Below are 20616 nucleotides of genomic sequence, written 5' to 3' on the forward strand. Positions count from 1 at the left end.
ATAATTTGAGGGAAAAGAAAATATCACATTTTTCATAAACCATGGCTATAATTCTTTAGATAAAGCTGTCATGTGGAATTACAACACAGGAAAATCTGGACACATCCACAGCAGTTGTTTGGTCCCCAGTTCCCCCTGGATGTTTGTTTTGCCTCATCATACAAACCAGTTTTTCTAGTCTGTAGCACCTGCTGCGTAACATCTGACAGACTCACTGGTATTATATGATAAAGCCCACTAAGCATTTCACAAAGTCAGAACGCTGGTTACAGGTGGTCACTGGAAATATTATTGGTATAATTTCTGAGTTCTGATTGCTTTCATACATTTTTGATGTTATACATTGTTATTGCTATTTATATTATATGTACACGTATTGCCTTTGCACAATTATTGCTTTGTTGCCTGTATTTCGGAAATGTATATTTCATATGTATATGCACCTTATCCCTGCTATTCCATACATATTACCATTTAAACATTTATTGCTTTACACAATATTGCTTACATACTGCTTTATACTATGTTTTCATTTTATTATCATTATTCTTTTCTCATCATATTTACCTATTTACTATTAGGGTAGTGGAGTCTCAGTCCTCAGTGGATTGTCTGGCAAACAAGTATACAGTTACTGTTAAGTTTTTTGTTTTCACTCCATTGTAGCCTCACCACAATAGTGGCATCAAATATCCTCCCCATGTTGAGCATCTTTCGTTAAAAACGGGTTGTTGATCTAACATTTCTACATGTATTATTGTTATTACTATTATTATTTTTGTTGTAGTTGTTGTTCTACAGCCAACAGAGAAGGGTCACTGTTGTATAAAACCCCGAAAACAAGCCAGTTTTTAACAGCTTCCAGGGTCGTGTGCATGTAACCTATGCATGCTAGCTAAAACAAAGAATTTAATTATTAAAAACCAAATAAATGTACTTTTAACACGTTTTAATTAACACAAAAAGCCTAGGTAAAAAACAAATACAAAAAAATAATAATGATAATAATATTAATAGTAAAGTCTCACTTTGTTTTTTTTCTTTTGTTTGGCACTTAAATCTTCCCTATAAATGAAGGCTACACAAAACTGGACACACTGAAATCACAATACATTTAAAGAGTTTCCCCACAATATAATAAAGCTAGACATGATTTTAAGTGATTTTTTTGGCAAACAAGTATTCACAGTACTGGTTCAGTTTATTTAATTTAATTGACTTAATTTGTTTTACTCCATTTTAGCCTAACCACAATAGTGGCATCAAATATCCTCCCTACATTTAGCATCTTTGGTTAAAAAGGGGTTGTTGTTCTAACATTTCTACATGTATTATTGGTATTCCTATTATTATTTTAGTTATAGTTGTTGTTCTCAAGCCCAAAGAGAAGAGGCATTGTTGTATAAACCCCCCAAACGAGCCGGTTAACCAAGTTAAGAATATTCAACAGCTTCCAGGGTCGTACCATCATTAAGCTACAGTGGTGGGCGTGTACGAACAGTCCGCTGCTAGCTAAAAATGATAAATAACGTTAGTGCTTACTGTAAGCTACATTTTTCTCGCCTGGCTTTCAGTTGGTAGCATTGACTCCGTTGGGTTCAGCGCATATTTTAAACAGTTTGCGAGTCTTCACAGACAAAGCCATTGATAGCATTCGAGCTAGCGAGTTAATCTTTAAGTTACCAATAGCTAACGTTGAGACACACGAGACTTTCACGGACAACGGCGACACAAGCGTGAGCTAGCTAGAGAGAAAACCCGTGAAAGCCTCAACATCCACAACGCAACGCTCACTGATATCAACGTCCATCATTTCATGTGTGTCGCTTTCGGACCGCGCCAGCGTTACTAACTGCTCGGTTTCTATCCACCAAGATGTATGGGATGTCGGGATGACAGGAAGATGGCAAACGGGGTTGGAAGTGAGTAGCGTCGGTATATAACTAGCAGATGTCATGACATGCTATCAGTTAGCGGCGAGTGTGTCGTACTGTTGATGTTATTACTACTAACTTCCTGCACGGCAGCCGCCGCTCGCTGCGGGGGAGCCTGCGAGGATTGATGGCTGTCATCAAGAGTTGACAGCTCTGTTGTCACTAGTGGTGATTCCTGCTCGCCACCAACTGTATACACGACGTGCTTTTTGCTTACTGCACGCGTCCATGGTGAGCTGCTGGCATGATGGGCAGCTTAGGTGGCATACACATGAAGCCAAACTCAAGAGATTAACACTCTCCTGAGCTTGTCGGTACCAGGCCCGACAGCTGCAGCAGGCAGTCAGTTGAACATGCATGATATACTCTACAGGCGTTGTTTAACTGTATAAAGCATGTATCATGTCCTGTCCATTGCCCCCCCCCACACCTCCACATCTGCAGAACACAAGCTGCTTGTCATTGGACCCACAGAGCCATGGTCAGTGAGGGAGAAGCTGTGTTTGGCCACATCTGTCATGAAGAGTGGAGACCAGAACTGGTACTGGTGCCAGTGATTCTTTATTATGTGCAAAATGTTGTGTGCCATAGGTTTATGATATAGTCATATACAGTCATTTGCAGTTTGAGCATGCAGGAATATGATATGATTCATCCTTTTACCTAAGATTACCTTTTAAGATTAGATACAATCAATAAGGGTTTTTCTGTCGTTGGCATCATTGCCAACGTATATGTATGTGCTTCAGAGTGGGGATGCTGTGGTTTGCTTTCTTTGTCAAAAGACATGCAAATAAGGTGAATTAACCATAGGAAGGTGTGTAGGACTGGCAATGCTATCTTTGATGATGTCCAGTGCATGCAGACTTTATTTCTGCATATATTTTGCGTGGATTTACACGATGTCCAAAAATATATAATAACAAATATATGGATAAAATAGACATAGAGGGGAGAAAAAACGTTTAAGAATATAATAAACCAGGACAGAAATAGGAGGCTGTTTTGCAATTGAAGTCTTTTAAAGTGCATTTCGTCTTGGATCATCTTTATCTCAACAGGGTATCCGTCAGTCGAGCCATCAAACCATTCGCAGAATCTGGGCGACCACCTGACTGGTTCTCTCAAAAGGTATGATGAAATCCAAGCACACACCACTGAAGAACACAGAGACCAAATTCATGATCTCTTCAGCAGGTTTGCCACGTTATATTTTGCCCTGTCACAAAGCTGTTCCTAAATCTCCTTTTGGCTCTTCACAGCACTGCGCCTCCAAGTACTCTGAGCTCCTGGAAACAACAGAGGCCCCAAAGTGAGCGCATAAATGAAATTTACCTCAAGTCTGCTCATGTTGCCTTGCAAGCTAAAAAAGATGACTTAGCTTTACGCTGTTTGACACATGCATTGACGGTTTATACCAGAAAAACCATGTATCAAACTAATACTGCTTTTGTTGCCCTCAGGCGGAAGCGTGGTGAGAAAGGTGAAGTGGTAGAGACTGTAGAGGATGTGATAGTACGCAGGCTGACAGCTGACAGGATCGATGAACTGAAGAAGTTGATCAAAGAAACACAGGAGAAGCACAGGTACGCAAGCATTGCTTCGAATAGCATGAACAACAAAAAGCAGTTGCATCATGAACTGCATCGATGTGACTGGTTGACGTGCTGCCGTTTTCACAGGAAGCTGAAGAGAGAGGCTGAACTGATTCAAGCGGGACATTTAGATTCCAAACTACAGGAGTTATGGGAAGAAATTCTGCAGTAAGAGACAGCAAATCTTCTATCTGGCCTGTTTATAAAAGAATACAGTATATCTCTTTTTCTTCATGTAATGCTTAGATGTTAGACTAATAAATGGCCTTGTGTGTCTCTCAGGAAGAAGAAACTGGAGGAGAACGAAGCAGAGTTGAAAAGAAAAAACACAGATGCTGCTTATCAGGGTATCTCCTTCACTTTTAAGGGGTGTTCTGAGGGAAACATCAATATAGTACTGGATGCTCCATAATTAGCTTTCTTCTGGAAAACTAAGTGAAATAGTTCAGTTGAAACATCCTCAGCTGTTCCATGTGTAATCTCTTGGCCCTTTTGCTAGAGAGATGATCCATAATTCACCCACAGCTGGACGTGTAAGAGCTTTGAGTGGTAGTAGATTGATTGATGAAGCTGAGCTGCTTCTACAGTTTTACTGTAGAGTTGATAAACAAAATATACAGGGAAAAATACGTCTTATAAATCAGCAACACTGAGCTCTTTGAATGCCGACATGCTCACAGTTAGAATGTGAAAGATTAGTATGTAGCTTGTTTTGCACAGTAGCTTCTTAAATTGTTAAAATGGTCAAAATGTAAGTGTGAGCATGCTAACTGTAAACTGTGTCAGCATTAATTGACCAAATAGGCTCAAGAGATTTGAAAAAGTACTACTAAAAGTAGGATAATCACTGCACCTTTTTCATGTAAAATATAAAGAAAGAAAGTTGAAGATCAGCTTTTGTGTGAGTGATAAGAAAATCGTCTTTCTGCTGCCCCTCCCTCTTCCAGCCAGACAGGTGGCAAAGAACACACCTAAACGAGTGCCCGGCATCATCATGCATTCGCCCTCCTCAGGCTGTAGCTCCCCAAGCCAGGAGTTCTCACCAGGTGACCCACTCGAGTGCTTGACTCTGGATCTTACACCGATAAAGAATGTAAGTCACTGAAAGCTCAAACGTGTTTTAATTAGATCATGATTTCATTAATTATGTTTTGGATTATGTCCTGACAATTCTCAGGAACACATTAGAGACACTTACAGAGTGGATTCCTCTTTGATCATTGAAAGCATTCCTGGATTGGTATGGCAGTTTAACTTCATGCTCCCCTCGCTCCGTCTCTAGGCTTCAGGATCGACCAGATTAATGACAATTCCTGAGTCTTCTGCTCCTGGTAATGATGACATGAGCCACGGGTCACTTCTGGATGACCCCACCCAAAAGAAGCTCCTGGGCCAGAAGGCCACACCGCCACCATCTCCCCTCCTGTCAGAGTTACTGAAGAAAGGCAGCATTTTGGCTACAAATTCCAGACTGGTATGTGGAGGGGACTTCTTACACTGTCTTATGCCAACAGTGCCAAGCTCTGTAATTAATATTTTCTATTCTGCAGGGCATCCCTTCTTCATCTCATCATGAACACGAACATACTGTATAATATTAACTTGTGTGTGTATCAGAAAAAAAGATTTTTTTAATAATGAGACTTGACAAAATACATGTAAACTGTTTGACATGCGTGTATGTGTTTACCCAGATCGGGGAGGGTGACATGTCCACTGGTAATATGACAGGAGCACATGACTTGCAGCTGTGTCCGCCTGGTCAGCCTCTCTCACAGGCAACAGGTACAGATGCAAACATACTCTCACCCCATTTGAATAATTCATGAATATTTGTTTACATTATTGAATCACAGTGTATACACTGCATTTTTATTGAGAGCTTTCAACAGAAAATTCATGTGAAATTTTAAACAAGCATCTCACAAAATAATTGATTGCATAAGATTTAATTCCAATCAGTTAAATACTGTGTACAGGCATTCTTTCTTTATTGGTAAAATGTTTTATATTTGTTAAAATCAATGTATGTTGTCTTTTCAAAAATGCTATTATTATCTTAAGCTGGATCTCTGCACTCTGCATTATGTGTGTTAATGTGTACGAATGTCTGCATGGCAGGTGCCCCGATGTTGTCTCGTCTCCTGGAGGTGGGTCCCTCCCAGTTTTCTGCCCCATTAGGTTTCATGGTCAGTGCAGACTCAGGCTCCTGTGCTCCGCTCTCTGCCACCACGCCTGTTCCCGTTGATGCTACCGCCTCAGCAAGTACAGGTCTGTCCACTTTGACCCGCATCCAAACTGCTGAGCACTCAATCCACAGGCTAAACCTCCTCACATCCATAATATCAACAGTTCTGTAGCAAGATGATTTCAGACCCTTACTTTGTTGGCCATTTCAGTGGTGTACTATTATGTTATAGCTACATATGTTAAAGGTAACGGTAAACCAAGATAGCAGCAAACAATGACTTCAGATTTACTGCCATGCTTTTAATCACTGCTACTGCTGCTACTTCCAGTGTAAAATTGTATCTTGGGAAAAAATAACTGTATAAAATCAGTCGTTGTCTGTTTGCAGAGATGGATATGATGGTGCCCTCTGTGCCCCCTGGATGCCAGCCTGTCTCTGCAGAGGACAAGGTGTCGGATCTCAGTGAGGAGGATGTGACTGTGTCCTACATGGGAGATGAGCTGGACCTGAAGACAGTGGGGGACATTATCGCCATCATTGAGGACAAGGTAGAGTTGGGCAATCTGGCCAAAAAATAACATCATGATCTATTTTAATCACAAACATTTTTAGTTCATTTTAAAATGCCCTTTAGACTATAACAAGACTGGAATTAGCCTTCAGATCCCTCCATTTTCACCTTTTAAAACACAACATTGCATCATGGTTCCAGTTTGGGGGTGTCTGACCCCCTGTAATTATACTTGGATCCCTCCAAAACAGGTAAAGGAAACAGAATGGGGAGGGTTAAAACATTAATACATCCTTTATTATATCTTGTAATACAATTGCTGACACCCCTAAAGTGGACCATACCATGTCTGAACCTTAATATTATTAAATGTCTTATCTGCATTCCTCAACTCATAAATTCCAGATAAAATAAAGCATCTTTAATGCCTGCATGAGCTTTTAAAGGAAAATTGAGTTCTTGTAAAATGTGGGTATTTTCATTTTGGTCGTTAATCTAGTGACAACAGTGTACTGACCAACGTCACTGCTGAGAATAAGGGACATGGTGGACTGTGAAAGGAAAACTCGATTATTCTTGAAATTGTAGAGTCCTATCTCTTCTTCTACAGGCGGATGAGAGTGCAGAAGCCTTGGATGCAGCTGCAGTTGAGGCTGCTCTGTCGCTGTGTGAGGAGAACGGTCACGCTTTGTCCGCTGCCTGGGAGACCGGGCCTTTCCAGCCCCATGGGTGTCACGCCGCTGTGCCCGCAGGGGTCCCACAGTCCTTACAGTCCTCGTCTTTTCACAGTAGCCTGGAGGGGAAGACAGAAGTGTTAGAGGGTCAGGGTGGAACTTCAGCTTCACTCTCCTCTCTGTGCAACAGTCAAGATAACTGTCTCACAGCATTCCCCATGGGACTGGGGGGCCTTCCTCCCACCTCCTCATCCTCATGTAACTCAAAGAGTTTGGAGCACTGCCACACTGGAGCACCTCTGCAGCCTGAGGCAATGAGAGAGACTGGAGAGATGGTGCACCAGAAAAGCCGGATTTCATTGGATGTCACCGTAAAATGTGAGAGTGAAAAGTGGGCACATCAAAGACCTGATAAACCCCGTGGAGGTATGCACACCCATGCTTAAATACTATTTCTCACTTGCTTCATTACATGCCGTTTGCATGCAACTATGCATTTTGCATAACCATTTCCTTCTTATTATTCATCTTTACTATCTTGGCAGACTCAGTATTAGAAGATAGCCCACTGACACAAAGGCATCCCAAGGTATAGCACCCAACGAGGACAGAGCGAACATGATGCTTGTAAATGCTGTACTGAAATGCAAAGTGCGTAGCTCCACAGTTTTCCTGCACGGTGAGCTCCGTATGAATCTCTCTGCATCTTTTTCCTTCTTTACAGGAGATGAAGGGGCAGAACGGATTAAGTGTTGGGCGAGGACGGAACACCTCAGGGACTCAAGTGCACAATGAGGTCAATGGGCCAGAGGTGTATGCGGAAGAAGAGGGCGATGGGGCGGAGGTATTCTTGTCAGAGCCAGAGGGGGAGACCGAGCTAGAACCAGCGGCCAGCGAGAGCGAGGACGGATACAGCCTCCACACGGCGTCCTCGTCTCTGCAGCTCCACACGGCCGCAGACTCCATCCCCAGCAGCCCCGCCTCGTCGCAGTTGTGAGTGAAACACATTCAGGCACGCACAGGAAGGAATGAAACCTTCGAAGTTGCAACTCAGATAGTGCTTATGATGTTGTGTAACCAACTTGTTTTTCATTTCTCACTCTGTCATGCTGCAAATCAGGTTTTGCTTGATAATACTTTCCGTTTGACCCGCCTTCTTCCTAACATACTTTCATTGTGCAGTTCTGTGTGCAGCGAGGATCTGGAAGCTCTACAGGCTCACAAGATCTGGAAGAAAGCCATTATGCTGGTGTGGCGTGCGGCGGCCAATCACCGGTCAGAATATAACTCTTTACAGTTACTCAAGCCACAGATGCTCAGATTCTGATATATTTCCATTCTCTGTATCATTACTAAAACATATAATCTATGTGAACATGTTGTAGGTATGCAAACGTCTTCCTGCAGCCAGTAACAGATGAAATTGCACCTGGGTATCACAGTATTGTGCACAGGTAAGCACAGGATATATTTTATATGGTCAGATTTTATGGCTATTTTCATTTCACTAATAGTTTTTATAGTGGTTGCTTGTAATGTTGCTTGTGCAGAGTGAAAATCTTAAGAAAAACAACCTTGTTTTACTGATTATTGACATTTACTAATCATCAGCCCTCTTCAGATCACACATATCTCTTTTCCACCAGCAAGGTATTGGTTCTGTTCCAGTTCGTACATGTCATTTTGAGCTGGTCGGGGTATTTTGACAAAAATAAATTAGTTTCGAACCGGAAAAGTTGGGTCCCAGCTTGTGTTTTTCTTTTGCAAGGCCCTCCATTAACGACGCATCCTTGATTACAGTTCCACTCAAAATTGGTGGAAATGCGAGCTGGTTAGCTAGATAGCCCCAAGTTTCAAATCATCTTGAAAGGAACCGGTTCATGAACCAGAGCTAACTGGTGGGCTCTTTTCCTCACTCCCCTCTGTGCTCTTCACTCTCACAGGCCCATGGACCTGGCCACCATAAAAAAGAACATCGAGATGGGTTTGATACGGACCACCGCCGAGTTCCAGAGGGACATCATGCTGATGTTTCAGAATGCGGTCATGTACAACAGCCTGGATCACGATGTGTACCACATGGCTCTGGAGATGCAGCGCGACGTCATGGAGCAGATCCAACAGTTTCTCGCCACGCAGCTCATCATGGAGACATCAGAGTCTGGTATCAGCGCCAAGAGCCTGAGGGGCCGTGAGAGCACACGCAAACAGGACTCTACTGACAAGGTGCTTCACTAGAATTTTGACAAAAGCAGAGAGTACAGAAGAAGAGACAAGGGTGAGACAACAGGCTGACTTAAAGGTAGAAGAAAGTGATGCTGGAGTAGATCTGCCCGCCATTTTCCAAAGCATGACATTAGGTTATAGAATGATATTCTTTCAAGGAGCCATTGGTTTTGTATGCTGTCAGAATCAACTCACAGAAGTCATGTAATCAGGAATCCATCATAGCGAAAATCTTTTTTTCAGAAATCAACTTTTTATGCAGGAATCCACCAAATTATCCCTTTCACAATGTCCATATTTCTTGTTCATCTTATGGCTCTGACTTTTAGATGTCAGTTAATGAATGCAAATTTTTTATTTTTTTTAGTTGACTCTACTCTTTGAATGCATTACTATACAAAAAAGCAATACATGGTTTACTGCAGTGATAAGTGAATGTATCTCAAACAAACCAATGGTTGACTGGAAAGCAAGAAATGACCATGTTATGCTTTGGAAAATGGTAGACAATAATGTAATAATATAATCACTACTTACCAAAGCATGCAGTAAGATTTTAAAATGATATTCTACATTCAAGAAAGCTATTCCATTCCAAGCTATTTCATGTCAGTATGACATTGGCATTGTTTTTGCATGATATTGTAAAGAACTACTTATGTTGTTGGAGATTTCGAAGACACATATACAGAATTCCTGACCCTACATTACAGCTACATTACCATACCAGAATAATGTAACTTTGACAGAACAAATAAGGCTGGGGTGCCTCACTAGCTCATCTGTTAGAGGCTGTGTCCTCACCACAGCTGCCCAGGGTACAAAACCGACCAGCAGCCCCTTGCTACATGTCATCTTCCCATTTTCTGCCTATCTTCGGCTGAACTGTCAAAATAAAGCCATGAAAAAGGCCGAAATAATGTAAAAAAAAAGAAGAAAAAACAAATAAGGCTGACTCAATATTTAACATTCTGTAACTAAACCTGATGAAGGCCCTGCACCAAAACATGTTATGTGAAATAAAGATTTCCACATTTGTCCCTTGGTTACTCAGACGCTTTGTTGGAAGGTTATGTAACAGCACACTCCTAAATATTCGGTGACAAATTAAACATGAATGAATGAAACCAGTAGTTGACTGAAAAGTAGGAGACTATTGTAAAACTTACTGCTATGCTTTGAAAAATGTTTGACAAGAATACGTGTCTGTAGTATTATCTAGTTAATGAGCTAAACATGCTGGAATGTTTCTTTAAAAGATATTTCAAGTGGCTAAGTAGTGTGATTGCAGTGCAGCCAGGAGGTGAATTGTAAACATTTAAAATGGCCACATGTCAACATACCATTATGAAATATGCTCTTACAGTATTTTTCCTAAAGCTCATTTCAACCTTTCCTTGTGCTAAATATAATGTGTGTGGTGTTTTTCTTGGCATTATTTTGCTTCCTCTTGAGACTTTCAGTGCACCTTTAAATCGCAGCTCTGATATCCATAATTTTCCTCTTACAGGACACTGTCTCCATGTCCTCTCCTGCCTTCCTCCTTTCTCTTTTTGTAAGTACTTCCCCTTTCTTTCTTGTCTTTTTTCCCTGAAGCAAATAGAATGTAAACTTCATACTCATTCATATAGAGCTGAACTCAAACAGTGATAACAGTCATACATGACTTTAATATCTTGCAGCACAATTTGTTTGTCAAGGGACACACTGTCAGTTCAGTCACAAACTAAGTGTGGTCTCACACTGTTGTTTCTTCCTCTTTTTGACCGTAGTATGGCGGCACCAGAGGGCGCCGTTGTGCCATAGAAGCTGACCTCAAGATGAAGAAGTGAATATACAGCCTGAAAAAGATCCAGCTGTGTCCTCGAGTGAGGTGAAAGGTGTAATACCACGAGACTGAACTTATTCTCCATCATTTGCACAGATTTTCACCCTGCATAATGTGCAGCGTAACCTTCACTTGCACTCTACATTAAATGGGTAGACTGCTTCGTGGAGAAGCTCATTTCTTCTGAGACAGCCATGCAGACATGGATTACATACTGTTTAATCCCAGATTACAATGAGGCATTCAGAAAGACTAGGTCAAACCTTTCAGACGTAGCTGCAGAACAGTAAGACTCAGTCTGCTTTGAGTTACATCAGGTTGTAGAAATGAAGATAAATGTTACTCCTAGCCTAAAAAACGGGATGAAATTAAGTCTGCAGGGGTCCTGGTTGAATTTCAGATGGCTGACTTGAAGAAATATTCCATGTTGGTGATGAAATGTAAAACCAGAGGCCAGAGTCTTAATAACCGAGAATTTCTGAATGAATCAGGGGGCACGGTATAATTTCAAAAACATTTTAATTGCTGTTAAAAAATCTGTTTTCTTTTTTTTCTTTTTTAAGTTTTCTATTTTTAAAACATTTTTGACCATTTTTAAACATGGCTATATTGTTTGTGATTGATTTGATCTATGCTACACTTCCTGTGAAACATTACCTACAGTACATGCGTATTCTGAGTCATTTTAAGTATTTTTGAGAAGACGTCACGTTAATTAACTGTTTTGTGGACTTGTTTGAACAATAAAATAAAATAAATAAAAAGAGCCTTCAACCCACAATGTTTATATTAAATTTGCAAAAAGTTTTCTCACAATACCGACACAAAACACACCACAGCTGCAGCCAATTGCATTTGTTTGCTAAATCAAACCTTACATGACAGTTCACCTTGAACTTTGACCCTTTTGCATCTGTCACAGCCTGAGCTCGACGTTTTAGAGTGCAGAGAACGTAGTACTTACACTTAAATGTGCTTTCATCTGTCACTGCAGTGTCTGTCATTCAGTCAAATGAGCTGTTGCATGTTCGTGCTCTCTCGGCTTTGTTTATATTTGTGTGACACACTGTGACACGTGATGTATCTTACTCTGCGCAGAGGATTATGGGTCAGAATAGCCAGAAAAGCATGCTGGCTTCCATACTGCAAAATGTGACCGGATGAAGTAGGACATCCTGGTATTTTTGGCATACTGCATTTCATACTGCACGTTACATCTATACTAAGTATGTCCCAACATCTGGTATACTGTTTATTGAAATGCAGGGTAAGTGTTTGCACCGTTAGCACAGGACCTTTGAACCAGGGTGGGACAGGGCTAGCTGGTTAGCATGCTAACTTCAGTAGATATCTCTGCAACACAATACATTGAGAAAAAAATGTCAAAACTACTTTTTATTCACATTCTGTTGATCGTTTTTTTTTTTTTTTTAAACTAAATTTCTTACATATTGCCACTTCTTAGCTGACCAGTGGGGAGAAAAATAGTGATCTTCCTACGGAGAATTTAAATAGTTGAGATTTGATATTTGTTTTAATGTACTGTATGTCACTGGGGAAAAGCATGAAGACTTTCTCTGGAATGGGTCTAAGCAGCAGTGGCTTCATGGCACAAAGCTGTTAAAGAGTTAAACATTAGAAGAGAAATAAGTTACCGCTGCTGTGTTTAAAAGAGAGCTTCCCTGATGTTTTCATAGTGATGTACACACAGATAGGACACACAATCTTCAACAAAGATCCTGATCTGGTACAGCACCAGTAATGAAGTTTTGAAGAACTCTTGAGTCTTCGATTGACTATTAGCCCTCCTTGAGATCATGAACATGCAGAAACTAAAACCAAAGTTAACAGTTAATATCATGTAATGATGGTATTGAACAACTACTAAATTGTCACTAAATATGTTGCACATAAATGTGTCTTCTGCCTCTGTCATTTGCTGGCAAACACATGAAGCATTCAAAGAGTGAAAAAATAAGTCACACAGGCCAAACATTCTGCTTACATCTTTAATTTTCTTGTATTTTTGGCTGAAAACATGTCGCTCAAGTGTACTACCACACTGACTGATACCAAAAAACCTGATTTTTGTGTATCACAGTAAAGATTTGACATGTTTGTGAGTTACAGCGTGGAACCTGAATATTCTAATAATTTAGTGTGTCAGTAGTCGTGAAGACGTGTTTGCACAAAAATAAATACGCAACTAATAAAACACTGTCACTAGGGTGCATGCAACGTTAACAATATGGAACACAGGATTAAATATGAACTTAAAAGTGCTTGAGATGAACCTGAATATTTCACCAGTTATGAGAACAGCTAAGGCAGTTTGGCAGTCTTAGTGCACAGCAACAAGTATTGATGTCTGTATAGGGTTTGAATGATCTCTGGTTGGTTTAAAGAACTATATTTAACAACTCCACAAAGTTAGCGTCCAACTCGTGACAAGAGCTAAAAGGAAAAGTCACAATTCTGTGGGAGATAGTTGTTGATGTCCACAGATATTTCAATTTCAATCTTTTTTCAATCTTTGTTCAAGATGAGATTTTCAAAACAAATGATCTTCTTTATAAAACAGTATAAATTAAAAGATTGACTGATTTATAAAAGTCTTAAAATATGGGCTGAAAAGTGTTTTAATGAAACCCATTGGAGCCTGTGCATGGTTGAGGAGGGTTTAAGCTATTGCATGCTATTTAAGCCAAGGCAAAAATAGGGATACGGAACACTGTGCAGGACTGTGATGGGCTTTTTGGTTAAAGTGGACTCCCTGCTTGTGACATCAAAACTACTTCTTGAAAACGTGGCCTCTTTTAGCAGTCATTCCTCACACTTAACCTCAAACATATGCCTGCAGCTAAAACACTGGTTCCTGAACAGCGGAAGCTTTAATGACTGACGCAGCAAACATATATGCAAGCAGTAGTGCCTGGAGCGGGAAGCTCTACTGTAGGAGACAGCTTGTGTTTTGGCAAGTACAACTTCTTTTTTTATAATAATCAGAAATATGTGATGTTTTCTAAAATTTTACTCTACTATTCCTCTTGTTGCTACAGTGCCAGAGGTCAAAAAGCCTGATTAACCACAGTATAGATGTTTAAGTCCTTTCTAATGTCTGATTTGTCAGTAATAATTAAATCCTCCAGATTTGTCCAAAGACTACCGTATTATTTAAGTCACTGTACTTCATTACTTCCTACAGAAAAAAAATTAAAAATGAGCCAAGTTGCTCAAATAACATTCACTCTATTCACTATTAAATAAATAACACCTAAAATTTGAGCAAGGACACAAAAACATTCAAGAAAATAAATACAGGTAAACTACAAAAACCTAAACATGTATGTGTGAACATACAACTGACTTCATAACCCCAAAGGGAGACCCCGTATGTCATGCCATTTCTATAAGAAAGTTTAAAGGCTCAGAGACATCGTACACACACTGCCACAGTGAGTTTGCACTCGATGCTTTTGCCACAACAGCCACGGTCGGCAGCGAACACGCAACTCTTATTTTCTGCCATCGAAGAGGAGAGAAGGCACATTGTTTCTAGCGGCATGACCTCCCACTGACTGCGCTGTACCTAAAAGAGATTTCTTTACAAAGTGGCCAGATTAGATAAATTACACACTTTAATAAAATGCATTTCAGTCTGTAACGAAACTGTGTTCTCCTCTCAAACAGTCCTCATTTGCCTCTCTGACGCCCGACCAATCGATGCAGCTTCTCGCAGTTGTCCAGTCTCATTGACTCCGCCTTCTGCTTTAACCGTTCATCTCGGTACAGCTGTCCGAGGTTTGCCAAGTCTGATTCTGAAAAGGAGAACACGATAACACAAAAACAAGACATCAACTATTTACAACAGCTGTTTACACTTAAAAAGGAATAGTTAGACTATTTGGGAAATAAAGTTATTTGCTTTCTAGAAAAGCGTTAGATGACAAGATCAATACCACTCATGTCTGTGCGGTAAATATTAAGCTACAGCCAGCAGCCTTAGCTAGCAGTTAGCTTCGCGTAGCATAAGGACTTGGTGGTTACAAAAACTGCTTGTTAGCGTCTTTAAAAATCACAACACATCCAAGTTGTGTTCCAGATTGTACCGCATGCAGTAGGAATTCCTGGTATTTTTGGCATTTGACACACCAGATCTTTTTCTGCTATGTTAAATAGTACAGTAGCAGGGGTATTGGAACACAGGGTATAACTTATTTGTTACCTTGAGCTGAAAAATTTTGCTGTTTAACGGAGGGGTTATGTGCCGATAGGACCAGTTGCCAGGCAACCAGCACAGACTCCAGGAAGTTCCTGCTTTAATTTCCATACAGATGCGAGAGTAGTATCAATCTTAAGCAAATAAACATTTTCCCCAAAATGTTGCACTATGCCTTAAACAGTTGGTCTGCTTATGTCAAAGAAAAAACAATAAAAAAAACTTTGTATATAAACCACAGTTTAAGCTTTAGTGAAGTCAGATAATTCTTAGGTCTGGTCATCGCCAATGGGTGACAGTTATCAACCTCTAGCCTTCTACTATCATAACATTGTATTTTGCACCAGCCAAGCACCGAATGCAGGTAGTATTTCCATTTGTTGAGTAAAATCTTGTTGTTGAAATAGTATTTACTGGTTGTAACTCCAGTTCTATGAGTGTGCCCTCTATTTAGCCCTCTAACAGGCTTTGCTGTTGGTTTATCGTGCTGGTACATGGTCATATGCCAATTTGATAGACATCCCCCTGCTTGCTTACTTTGCTGTTTCTCTTTCCAGCAGCTGTTCTGCAGGTGCTCTATATAGTCGCTTTCAATGGTTTTCTCTAGCTCGTCCAGCGCAGCTCCACGGTATTCCTTCTCGAAACTTTTATCCACGTAGTACTGGACACCCATGTGCTGCGTTTCCCTGGACACCACCAGCCCCATGGCCCTGAAGCCCAAAAACACAATTAAAATATATTCAGTGAAAATGATGGTGCCAAACACTGTGGTGCCATGGATATGTTTAAATGTCACTGTGGCAAGGCTGCTGGCACGACAGACTCACGGCTTATAGAAGAGACTGTAGGGCGGGTTAGTGGCCATCATCTGAGTAAACACTGATATGAGGATTAGCACCAGCACCGGGAGAAGCTGCAGGAACGCTGTGAAGGTGTTCTGTGGGAAGATAAAAATCAGCACAGATTACAAAGCATACAATACTGTATGTAGGCTGCAGTGATACACTGTACTCATGCCAGCACAGTACTTCTGTGTCTTTGAAGCAATCTTTCAAAGCAACAAAGGCACTTCAGTTATGAGCAAAGTAAATGTACGACATGAAATCAAACATTATGGGAAACAGTCACTAGAAGGCTGGAGCCATGTTAAAACCACATCCATTTTACTTTGGTTCTCTCCAGTGTGTGTTAATGATTAAAATAATGCCAGATCTCCACAAGAAGATCCAGGCATAATACTGTGGTTGGTTAACAGGAATTTGTCTTTATGTTTTGTGAGTCACTGACCTGACTCTGGTTGTCCTCAACCACCTCCTCGCGCCTCTCATAAGCACGTCGACGACGAGGCTGATAGAACTGAGAGTAGGAGGCTCCCTGGTTGGTGTACACGTGAATATTTCCTGGAGAGATACAAACACACGCTGTTCTATAGCGTCTACACTTCCACAAAGTCAGGAGATAATATACTTCCACTACAGCTGCAAGCAACAAAATAAAACAATACCACGAACAATAATAAATTATTGTAATAATAACAGATTGCACTATTTTATCTGTAAAATTGAAATTCCATCACCCATGACTCACTGTCCAACCAACACAACCACTCACCTGTGGGAAACCTTCCTCCGAAGAAAATGTTGAAGAGTTCCTCAGGGGAAATGTCCGCCTCAAAGTCTCTGTGGAAGTTTCGGTAGTGTGCATGGCGACTGTGGCTGGAGTGGTGGGGTGCTGCCGAAGGTGCAGACTGATCTCCATATTGATCATACTGCTGCCTCTTCTCTGGATTGTTCAGCACTGCATATGCATTGCCTATTGCTGTTGGGAGAAGGGGGATAAGATCAAGTAAAGGTATTAGTTCACCCCTTCTCTATTACTTTGTTTTGGGGGATGTCAGAGATAAAGACATCCTCTGAAGTATAAGTCACACCAAATCTGTAAATGTGTGTGTCATGTCTGTGTGTTCAGATTTGACTTTGTTATGACGCAGACGAGTATTTATTGAACTAATTGGGCACTATGAGTTTTAACACAGCTCAGCTGTGTGACACAGTGATCACTCCTCCCTCTGTCTGCTGACTGTGTTGGTGTATGGGGAAATCTGTTGGCCAAGCCAGAATAACTAACTTTGTGTTGTTTTTACAACACCGGCATGCACCTGTCCCCTTCACCTAATGCAGTTCCTTGCCCCATGGCTCTCCCTCTGCACCTCGGCTGCTACTTTGCCCCTGCTATAAAGTAATGACAATTGTATGACAAAAACATTTCTAAACTTAATTCCAACTGGTAAAGTTGGATGACCGGCTTCAAGTCTATACCCAGCTGAAAACTGTACGAACATGATGACCTCTAGCTCTGCTGAGTGGTGGCAACTAAGAAAATGAAGGTTTGTCATGGCATCAGTTACATCACTCCCACAAAAAAAAACTGTATTTTCTTGTTTTTGGATACAATAACAATGACCAATAAAAATATATTGTCACCATTGTGGCTCACAGAAAAAAATGTTTTCCTTTCTCCTCACTCATACCTTTGAAAGCGTCTGTGGCTCCTGGAGCAAAGTTCTTGTCGGGGTGAAACTTGAGGGCCAACTTCCTGTATGCCTTCTTCAAATCTTCATCACTTGCGTTTTTCGTAACACCAAGGATTTCATAAAAGTCCTTGCAATTCTTTATCCTGTAATAACAAAGCATAATGGATGTCAAAACAGGTGCCTGGACTTTAAAGCTAAAAGAGGTGCTCTTTCTTAAAATCACTCTCTTTACTTTAACCAGTTTATAGCAAAAAGCCAGGTTTCTCAGAGCACAAGTTGCAGTATATGGCGAGGAACAAGGGCAGGGGTCAGTCTGTCACTGCCCAACAGTGTGAGAAACTCATGTAAAAGAGGTAAAGAAACCGTGTGCACCTGTGAACACCCTGCCGCTGATCCTCGGTGTAGCTCTTCTTTTCATCACCACCCGCGTTACTCGTTTCGTGGTTTCCAATGTCCTCGTCTCTCCAGCCTGTCGGCGGGGGCACGTGGTTTGCCTCTGGAGCAGCGGTGCCTCCATTCCTTACTATGGCATCTATCAGCACTGCAAACAAGGACACAGTCAACGTCAGTAGAGTCAAAATCACAGTGGAAATTATGATTACTGGCCAACAAAAGTCTATAAGGTAGGTCCTGAACATACAGATTGGTGGCATACTAAAAGAAATAAACAACAGGATCTTCCTGCCACCAGAATAGCTTCAATACTTCTTGACACTGATACATCTCTGAAACTCAGTTGGAGGGATGAACACCATTCATCCAAAACACATTACTCCAAAATCTCCCAGAGGTGTTGAGATCTGGTGAAGTGAAGGGTCACAGTATTTGATTTTTAAATGGCAAATGACTCTTTACACTCACTTCAGTCTCATGCTTCTCTGGGGTTTTCCTTTGACATGTCACCCAACAATGCCTCCGTTGAGTAGAGTGATATTAATTGTGCTCAAGTTTTTCACTCCTTGCTAAAAATGCTGCAAGATGGATCCTGTTGCATTCAACAGCCCCGTGTATGCAGTCTTAAAAGTAGTTACCTATGACACCTGAATAATCCTGGTTATGATGAGATTACTGCAAAAGCTATTAGGCAAGATAAAGCAACTGCAGACAGTGAGATCTGAATACCTCAGTCTGTGGTGCTGTCTGTAAGGGGGAAGGGAGCCTTTGCAGCCCGAAATTTCAGCATGCAGACTTTACCCAGCTAGCTAATGTTTGCTCTCATCTAAAAATAGCAATTCGGTGCACACTTCTTAAAACCTGAAAATGCATTTTCTACAATTAATATATTGGCATAGGTTAGCTAACATGACAACCATTAGCCTGTCAGACTGCCATGGCAGAATGTGCGTCAGCTATTTTACCTCTGGCCCGGGTGCTGGGGTGAATATTCTGGGCTTCGTACAGCAACTGCAGCGCCCGATCTTTCCGTCCGGACCGTAAACACAGCTTCGCCTTCTCTATAAGCCGGTCTGCTTCGTCTTTGTCCATGTCAACGTTGCGGGCTCGTTTTTGCTGATACAGTCGCTGTCGATAGAAGAGTGTCCCTGTGCAATGTGCGACAATATCATATGGCAAAGCGAGGGGCTATAGCTAACGTCAGGTAGCCGATTAGCTTTGGTTTCAGACAGCTGCGTAACGTTAGCTAGGCGCGAGCCCGCGGTCACTCAGAGTCCCTCGCGGTGTCCGGTTCGCAGACGGTGGCGCTTGTTGTCAGGCTGTGAACAGGCCTGCAGACGGTCCATTTTTTAAAAAGCCGATGGCCTGAAAGAGGGACTGTTCCTGCTGTCTAGGTTTTCGCAGTGTTTTAAGGGCCACTGATATTCACCGGACCCCCTCAGCTGTGATGGACAAGCGGTGGAGGCGAGGCAGAAGCGACGTCACTTCCTGTCGAGTAAGCGAGCAAGCTGTGAAATCTGACGAAAACCGCCACTTATATGAAGTCAAAATGTTTTCTACTTTGTTTTCTGTTTGTTAGCAAGTAAGGCAATTAGTTTTGTTTTAAATCCCATTGCCTCTCATGTGTGTTACATAATAGAAAACCCATAAATTTGAGTAACATCAGCAGGTGTACAGTGATGGTGCATTCAAGGTCTCTCAGTAAAGGCGTTCCTCCGATACTTTCTTGTGATGCATTCACATGCCTATGAAGGAAAGTAATACAAAATAGATGGTTTAGCTGGCTCATTTATTTAGTCTAGCCATCACGTGGCACATTGCTCCCTCTGACTGCAGTGGGACTACACGGATGTAGTGGATATTTTTAATTTACAATTTAGTTATAAAATGTAATCTAAAATAGCCCAGTTAAAGTTGCAGTTTGTATTTATTTGTATTGTATTAATATGTATTAATTTAACTAAAATTATCAAGAGAATGTGAAGGAATAGCAGTTCTGACTTTGTCCAAGACATCTTTGTACAGCATGCTAATTAGCTAACCTCCTGTCGCATAATACGACTCCAGGATCACGCCCCAGACTGGTAGCTGCACGGCTAACTGAGCTAACTAACAGCAGATACAGTTAGCAGCAGTTAGGAGTTACTCTGTTGACATGGACTTTGTTTTTGTGGAGTATGAATTTGACGGTAGCCATTTCTTACGTATTGAACCTTTAAATCAAGCTACATTTAGCTAATATGGATTACATAAAATGGCAAACCGTCTTCATCTGTTGAACAGTTGGTCATTGTGATAAAGACACATTCTGGCAGGATATAAGATAGACTAGATATTTCTGATACAGAAACCAACTTCAAGTGTAGTGAAAATGTTTGGTTGGCCTGTACACTGTACACGAGTAAGACACTTTTATGAGGGGTTGTATCTGGATGTAAGTCAGGGTGAAAGTTTCAATTAGCATTAATACTTCCATAAATGAGTGAGAGACTATGCAACACACTTTTTGTTC

At 41.1% G+C, this 20616-nt stretch overlaps 2 protein-coding genes across 2 annotated transcripts; one reads left to right on the forward strand and one right to left on the reverse strand.

Moving 5' to 3' along the window:
- Positions 1–1887: 1887 nt before the first annotated feature.
- brd8a (bromodomain containing 8a) lies at positions 1888–10963 on the forward strand. The gene is made up of 20 exons (XM_073479490.1): positions 1888–1922; positions 2379–2475; positions 2996–3065; positions 3197–3246; positions 3356–3520; positions 3617–3697; positions 3812–3876; positions 4477–4622; positions 4812–5003; positions 5224–5314; positions 5651–5800; positions 6162–6268; positions 6842–7331; positions 7451–7494; positions 7630–7898; positions 8088–8180; positions 8291–8359; positions 8849–9131; positions 10642–10686; positions 10904–10963. The coding sequence occupies exons 1-20, from the start codon at positions 1904–1906 to the stop codon at positions 10961–10963; spliced, it is 2586 nt and encodes an 861-aa protein (XP_073335591.1). The 5' UTR covers positions 1888–1903.
- A 1991-nt stretch (positions 10964–12954) lies between these two features.
- Positions 12955–19573, reverse strand: dnajc18 (DnaJ (Hsp40) homolog, subfamily C, member 18). The gene is made up of 8 exons (XM_073479650.1): positions 19070–19573; positions 18084–18252; positions 17709–17854; positions 16790–16996; positions 16466–16578; positions 16006–16115; positions 15716–15888; positions 12955–14777 (listed from the first exon to the last, which is right to left on the reverse strand). The coding sequence occupies exons 1-8, from the start codon at positions 19194–19196 to the stop codon at positions 14653–14655; spliced, it is 1170 nt and encodes a 389-aa protein (XP_073335751.1). The 5' UTR covers positions 19197–19573; the 3' UTR covers positions 12955–14652.
- Between the last annotated feature and the right edge of the window lie 1043 nt (positions 19574–20616).

Source organism: Pagrus major, chromosome 13, assembly GCF_040436345.1.
Source record: "Pagrus major chromosome 13, Pma_NU_1.0".
In the NCBI taxonomy this organism is placed as follows: domain Eukaryota; kingdom Metazoa; phylum Chordata; class Actinopteri; order Spariformes; family Sparidae; genus Pagrus; species Pagrus major.

What these genes read in the sequence shown, in the direction of transcription:
- dnajc18 (XM_073479650.1), bottom strand. Translation starts at nt 19,196, where the DNA reads ATGGACAAAGACGAAGCAGACCGGCTTATAGAGAAGGCGAAGCTGTGT. An exon ending in TTGAGGACAACCAGAGTCAG is followed by an intron (nt 16,116 to 16,465) that starts GTCAGTGACTCA and finishes ATCTTCCCACAG; the next exon opens with AACACCTTCACAGCGTTCCT. An exon ending in TACAGTCTCTTCTATAAGCC is followed by an intron (nt 15,889 to 16,005) that starts GTGAGTCTGTCG and finishes TTTGGGCTTCAG; the next exon opens with GGCCATGGGGCTGGTGGTGT.
- brd8a (XM_073479490.1), top strand. An exon ending in CTGACTGGTTCTCTCAAAAG is followed by an intron (nt 3,066 to 3,196) that starts GTATGATGAAAT and finishes GGCTCTTCACAG; the next exon opens with CACTGCGCCTCCAAGTACTC. An exon ending in GAAACACAGGAGAAGCACAG is followed by an intron (nt 3,521 to 3,616) that starts GTACGCAAGCAT and finishes CCGTTTTCACAG; the next exon opens with GAAGCTGAAGAGAGAGGCTG.